The sequence below is a fragment of the Andrographis paniculata genome, unplaced genomic scaffold (assembly GCF_009805555.1).
Source record: "Andrographis paniculata isolate CXL003 unplaced genomic scaffold, ASM980555v1 Contig61END, whole genome shotgun sequence".
NCBI lineage: Eukaryota > Viridiplantae > Streptophyta > Magnoliopsida > Lamiales > Acanthaceae > Andrographis > Andrographis paniculata.
In genome coordinates, this window is record NW_026137597.1 from 1016370 (window position 1) to 1023156 (window position 6787).

Consider the following 6787-nt stretch of genomic DNA (forward strand, 5'->3'; position numbering starts at 1 on the left):
GTACAGAAACCCTTAAAAAGAGTTTGTGCAATATTTTCTAAAACAATTGAGAGCTTCGTACAGTTTTTAAACCATGGGAGAGAATAGTGAAAACTTATCAAACCACGGATGGATTATAAACAATCTTTCCATTAAAACACTAACAAGAAATGAATAAAGTACAAAATTAGCTAGCCAGCCCATCATATAAAGATCCATTCATTCCTCCATAATACATAACTACTTCCTAACCCCATCTTTTTATTTATTTATGTATGTTGATTCGAATTCAATCCCCCAACCAATCATATAGGTAGCCCATTTAACACTAATCCATCTTCAGCACCACACACAACTGAAAAGTTTCATAAATGCTACCCATCTTTCCACATTACCCTTTTGCATAACACAATTCAAAGCTTTTCTAGAAACAATGGAAACAACTGAAAAGATCTTTTGTCTTACCTTGCCAGCGTAGCAGCCGAGCTTCAGTTTCAGCCATTGATTATTCATCTTTGAATCCAACAGACCTGTGACCTAAGACAATCTTTCAGAGAAACAATGGAAATCACCCAAACTATAGAAAAAAATGAGTGTTGAACTTGCAGAATATTGAAAGACAGCACAAAAGATACCTTTCTGGAACCAACGATAAATAAGCGTTGAATTACAACCAAATTTTGGCATCGGTATGTGACATCTCAACATAAATTAAAGATGAGAAACTGCATAGCACTGAAGGACGATGAAGAGAGATCACGTGCTCATCAAATAAGAAGACTATTGGACAAACTAGCAGCTACAAGCAACAATTCTTGATTAATAGAAAGCCGAGAAGTGCAATACTGTAAAAAACGAGCAATTTCAAATTCTAAGCAGCAAAATTTACTGCTCATTTTCAAGCTTATGGGGATTCCTTGCTCTTCCCAGAATTATCATCCTGAAAAAATGAAGGCAGATCACGATTACATATCATGGAATAAAATAGAGCATTTTGATTACCATGTCCTTTTAAGATGAAAGAACGCAAGGGCTAACCTTCAATTCATAAGTCCATATACTGAGGTTATTGCGAATAAACTGCAAGATCGTGGTGTTGTTCGTGTATGAGTCCTCGTCGAGATGGTCTAGCTCAGCAATTGCCTCATCGAATGCCTAAAATTATATAGAATCAAATATAAGCGAAATTGTCTATCAACCACAAAAGATAAGCATGAGGGTACCAAACCCAAGTAAAAATGACAATTTATTAACAATATGATCTGTGACAGAAAAAGCTTAGGTTTGATAACGAGTCACAAAGTTAATTCTTTTGTAGAACAAAACAAAGTCCAGAACAAATTCACGATCTATTAATGTACCTGTTTAGCAAGATGGCAGACTTGCTCCGGAGAATTCAATATCTCATAGTAAAAAACAGAGAAGTTAAGCGCTAAGCCAAGACAAATTGGATGAGTTGGGGCTAGCTCCACATTAGCAATGTTCTATATAGTAGACAGAAGAGTTTAATACAAGGATTGATTCTTAATATTTTACTAAACACGAAACACATTTCATTGATTTGAGATTAAGCAGATCAATGAGTGTGTAAAAGATTAAGATAAACAAATCAACAGATGCAGCTTCACTAAATCAATCAAGATCCACATCAAGAAGCTTCCTATAGAATAAAGTAACCTAAAGCCCGCTACATATTCAATTGCTTGACTGTAAATCGTCTCCCTTATTGGCTCAGAATCAGCTGATGGACGAAGATGACGGTTAAATACACGATAAACATTAAACAGGTAATTTTCCATAAAGTATGAGAGATTTAACCGTTCTTCTCAGTAGCATTTGTTAGCTTCAAACTCCAACTGATGGAGTTAAAAATACATGAGAATTGAGACACTATAACATTCCTCATATCAACACCATATGAATCCCCATTTTTGTTCAAAAATAGATCTCAGAATGCAAAAGAAGCAATATATTGAATGAGCGAAAATAGCAAAAAGCGGAGAGAGGGGGAACAAACCTCAGCAAACTTGTAAGCGGAAAGAGTGTTCTCAGCGGCTTCCTTTCGCTCCGCGCCGGTTCTAAACTCGGCCAAATAGCGATGATAATCACCCTTCATCTTCAAGTAAAAGACCTTAGAATCAACGGTGGAGGCGGATCCGATGAGCTTGGTGTCAAGCAGCTTAAGAATGCCGTCGTAGATGGAGGAGAACTCCGACTCGATCTTGGATCGGTAGGTCTTGATAGCCGAGACGTGGTTGTCGTTGCCCCGGCTCTCTTCCTTCTGCTTGATCGACCGGATAATTCTCAAGGATGCGCTCGTGGCGCCGATGACGTTCTTGTAGGCGACTGATAGGTGGTTCCACTCCTCAACGTTGAGCCCGTCGCTGACGACCTTCTCCATAAACTCGACCATGTCCTCATAGCGACTCAGCCTTCTCCGCAGCGTTGCCATGTACACGTTCTCCTCGTGCGGGGAGGCCATTGCCGATTTGGGTTGAGATCCTTAGTCCATCATAGTTCGCCTAGTCACAAAATGTATACATAGATACATTATTTTGTGTGTATATGATTATGTAGCCTGCACAGAGGGTCAGGGTGTGTGTATTATGATTAGTTTGGAAACATTTTGTTTGAATTTGAATTTTTTTTTTTTTTTTAAATTTTAGGAAGTTGCTTTCCTTTTCCTTTGAGTTAGTAGGTTTTGATACAGTTTTGGAGTTTTGATATGTATTAATTTGATAAGTAAAATAATTGTGATATAAAATGTATATTAAAGTAAGTTTATGAAATTAAAATTGGTATAACTTGAGTATTAATTTGTGTTAAGTATAAATAAATATTTACATTCTTTTTTTTTTTATTGTATTATATAAAATTTTATTATTGACATATATATTGTATATATTTTATTAAATTATTATTATTAAAAATTTAAAACTATTTATATAAATTGTGCTTATTAAAATTATAAAATAAAAAAATCAAAGGTGTGAGGCCTATTACGTAATCGCAAAAATTGTCGATTGTCAGTGCCCTACAGTAGATTTGGGAAACTTTCGAACACACCCTAACATTTTGGACTGAGAAATGGAGTGAATGAGACTTAAGGAAGAGAGAGAGGTCAGACTATTTTTATATATATATATATATAACATGCTTGAGTCTTGACCCAAACATGGGTGGGCTTAAAATTGGGCTATTTAGGGTAGGCCCAATAAGGTTCTACTTAATTTATTTTTGTATTTTATAAATAGACCGAATTTGAATTATCTTATCTATTGCCGCACCGTAAAAGAGCGGCCAATAGAAAGTAGATTAGGGTGTGTTTGTTTGGGGTTTTGGATTTTGAGTTGGGATTTGAGTAGTAAAATTTTTTAATTTAAATAGTTGTATGATATGCTATAAATAGGCGTTGACGTGATGTTTTGAATGTAAAATTGATTTTTTAGTATAATATAAAAAATAAAAAAATAGGTATTTAATTTGATGTTTTTTTGAGAAAAAAATTGGATGAATAGTGTATATCCAATCCAATCCCCAAACGAACACACCCTTAAGTACAACTTGAATAGTATTTTTGCATCTTTTGATGAAATAGAATTTCATTCAATCATCGTTTCTTTCTCATTTTGTCTTTCAGTAAGAGAAATGATTCATGGAAGCTTAGGATATCATCTTATTCCATCTCAATTTAATTTTTACATTTTATGATTTTGAGTCTCATTTCTAATTTAAAGTATTATCCAATCTTTATTAGGTAATTGGTGTTTTGAGTTTATGTCGAATTTGATTTGGTTTTGGTTGACATGTAATATATTTAAACTCTGAAAATTTAAGTTGAATTGCAATTTTCCCAAAATTTAATTTCTAAATTAGGATTTCAAAACTTCAATTGGCATGTATAAGTGTCAATTGAAGAGACCTTTTGTATTGTTGACCCACCCACAACGGACCACATCATAGATTTTCAAAAAAATAAATAAATAAATAAAAAAAAATGAAAGAAATGCTTCTAACATGAAGATAGCCTATTTATTTATGGCTGTTTCTGTAGATTCAAATTCAATCATAAAGATAGCCTATCCTATTTAACACACATCCATCAGCAGCACCAAACACAGCTGTACAGTTTCATAAATGCTATATCTATCTTTCCAGCCTTAACCGTCGCAACTAACACAATTCAAAGCTTTTCTTTTGCCTTACCTTTTACCTATGGTGCGGCAGCCGAGCTTCAGTTTCAGCCGTTGATTATTATTTCATCTCTGAATCCAACAGACCCGACCTGTGAACTAAGACAATCTTTCAGAGAAACGATGGAAAATCTCCCAAACTGTAGAAAAAAAAATATGAGTGTCCAACTTGCAGAATATTGAAAGACGGCACAGAAGATATCTTTTTGTAACCAAATAAGCGTTGAATTACAACCAAATTTTGGCATCGGTATGCGCCATCCCAACATAAGTTAAAGATGAGAAACCGCATAGCACTTAAGAACAATAAAGAGACATCAAGTGTTCATCAAATAAGCAGACTATCGGACAAACTAGATGCTACAAGCAACAATTCTTGATTCATGGAAAGCCAAGAAGTAGAATACTGTAAGAAACAACCAAGTTCAAATTCTAAGCAGCAAAATTTACTGCTCATTGTCAGGCTTAGGGGCTTCCTTGATCTCCTCAGAATTATCATCCTGAAAAATGAAGGCAGATCACAATTACATATCTTGGAATTAAATAGAGCATTTCGATTACCAAGTCTTGTTAAGATGAAAGAACCCAAGAGCAAACCTGCATATCAGAAGTCCACAAAGTGAGGTTATCACGAAGAAGCTGCATGATCAAAGTGCTGTCCTTGTATGACTCCTCGCCGAGAGTGTCTAGCTCAGCAATTGCCTCATCAAATGCCTAAAAATATAAAAGCAAAGATAAGACAAATCATCCATCAACCACAAAAATAAGCATGACGTACCAAACCCAAGTAAAAATGGCAATTTATTGAAAGTATTCTCTGTGACAGAAAAAGCTTAAGTTTGATAATGATTCACAAAGTTAATTCTTTTGTAGAAACAAAACAAGGTCCAGAATAAATGCACGATTTATTAATGTACCTGTTTAGCAAGATTGCAGGCTCGGTCTGGAGAATTCAATATCTCATAGTAAAAGACAGAGAAGTTCAGTGCCAAGCCAAGACGAATTGGGTGAGTTGGGGCCAGCTCCGCATTAGCAATGTCCTATATAGTAGACAGAAGGGAAACATAGTTAGCGGGCCCTTTAATGCATCGATTGATGCTTAATACTTCACTAAACAAGAAACACATTTCATTGATTAAAGATTAGGCCGATCAATGAGCGTAAAAGATAACAAACAAATCAATAGATGCAGCATCAGCTAATCAACCAAACTCCAAGTCAAGAAGATTACTTTAGAATTTAGAAAACAAAAACGATCCAATTCCCTTTAACAATTAACAACAATCAGCATGAAGAATCCTGGATCAGCTGCAGTGGATCTCAAAAATTGATCCATCGTAAGCAAATAATGTAATCTAAAGCCTGTTACATATTCAATTGCATATGACCGTTAATCGTCTCCCTTATTTGTTCAGAATCAGCCGAAGGACGAAGATGACGGTTAAATACATGATAAAAATCAAAGTGGTAATTTTCCATAAAGTATCAGAGATTTACCCCTTCTTCTTAGTAGCATTTGTTAGCTTCAAATTTCAACTTATGATGTTAAAAACACATGGATACTATTAAAATTCCTCCCATCGACAGCATACAATCCCCCATTTTTGTTTAGAAGCAGATCTCAGAATGCAAAAGAAGCAATATATAGAACGAACGAAAATAGCAACAAGCAGAGAGAGGCGGAAAAAACCTGAGCAGACTTGTAAGCGGAAAGAGTGTTCTCAGCGGCTTCCTTTCGCTCCGCTCCAGTTTTGAACTCGGCCAAATAGCGATGATAATCGCCCTTCATCTTCAAGTAAAAGACCTTAGAATCACCGCTGGAAGCAGATCCGATGAGCTTGGTGTCGAGGAGCTTCAGAATGCCGTCGCAGATGGAGGAGAGCTCCGACTCGATCTTAGATCTGTAGGTCTTGATAGACGAGACGTGGCTGTCGTTGCCCCGGCTCTCTTCCTTCTGCTCAATCGACGAGATAATTCTCCAGGAGGCGCGCCTGGCCCCGATAACGTTCTTGTAGGCGACTGAGAGGAGGTTCCGCTCCTCAACGGAAAGCTCGTCACCGTCGACGGCGCCGACAACTTTCTCCATAAACTCGACCATCTCCTCGTAGCGCTCGGCCTGCTCCGCAAGCTTTGCCATGTACACGTTCTCCTCGCGCGGGGACGCCATTGCCGATTTAGGGATTTTGAAATCTCACACACAGAAAAAGAGTGAATGAGAACTGAGAGAGAGAGAGAGAGAGAGAGAGGGGAGGCGTTTTGCGGTTCCGTCCCTATTAACTCACTCGGCTATATATACATATATAGACGTATGTGGTGGGCTCAAAATTGGGCTATTTAGACATGGGCCCAATAGTGTTTTAGCTTGAGATTATTAATATAAAATAAATAAATAGATATTAAAAAATTGACTAATGTTTCTTTTCAATTTTTTATATTACTTTATTCATCATTTTTTATAAATATATTATTTTCCTTGCTAAAACAAAACATATAAATTGGTATTTAGGACAATATTTTAAATAAAAAAATAGTAATAAGTCAAATGGTAACTTATTTGATGAGTTTGCAATAGAAAATTTAATAAAATAATGCAAAAGTAGATTCACACCTTATAA

The 6787-nt window shown here is 36.0% G+C and overlaps 2 protein-coding genes across 2 annotated transcripts; both read right to left on the minus strand.

Moving 5' to 3' along the window:
* Positions 1–781: 781 nt before the first annotated feature.
* LOC127260295 (14-3-3-like protein 16R) lies at positions 782–2485 on the minus strand. Its single transcript, XM_051288015.1, has 4 exons — positions 1997–2485; positions 1341–1463; positions 1018–1134; positions 782–919 (listed from the first exon to the last, which is right to left on the minus strand). The coding sequence occupies exons 1-4, from the start codon at positions 2459–2461 to the stop codon at positions 884–886; spliced, it is 741 nt and encodes a 246-aa protein (XP_051143972.1). The 5' UTR covers positions 2462–2485; the 3' UTR covers positions 782–883.
* Positions 2486–4351: 1866 nt separating this feature from the next.
* LOC127260298 (14-3-3-like protein 16R) lies at positions 4352–6438 on the minus strand. The gene is made up of 4 exons (XM_051288017.1): positions 5863–6438; positions 5090–5212; positions 4770–4886; positions 4352–4672 (listed from the first exon to the last, which is right to left on the minus strand). The coding sequence occupies exons 1-4, from the start codon at positions 6337–6339 to the stop codon at positions 4619–4621; spliced, it is 771 nt and encodes a 256-aa protein (XP_051143974.1). The 5' UTR covers positions 6340–6438; the 3' UTR covers positions 4352–4618.
* Between the last annotated feature and the right edge of the window lie 349 nt (positions 6439–6787).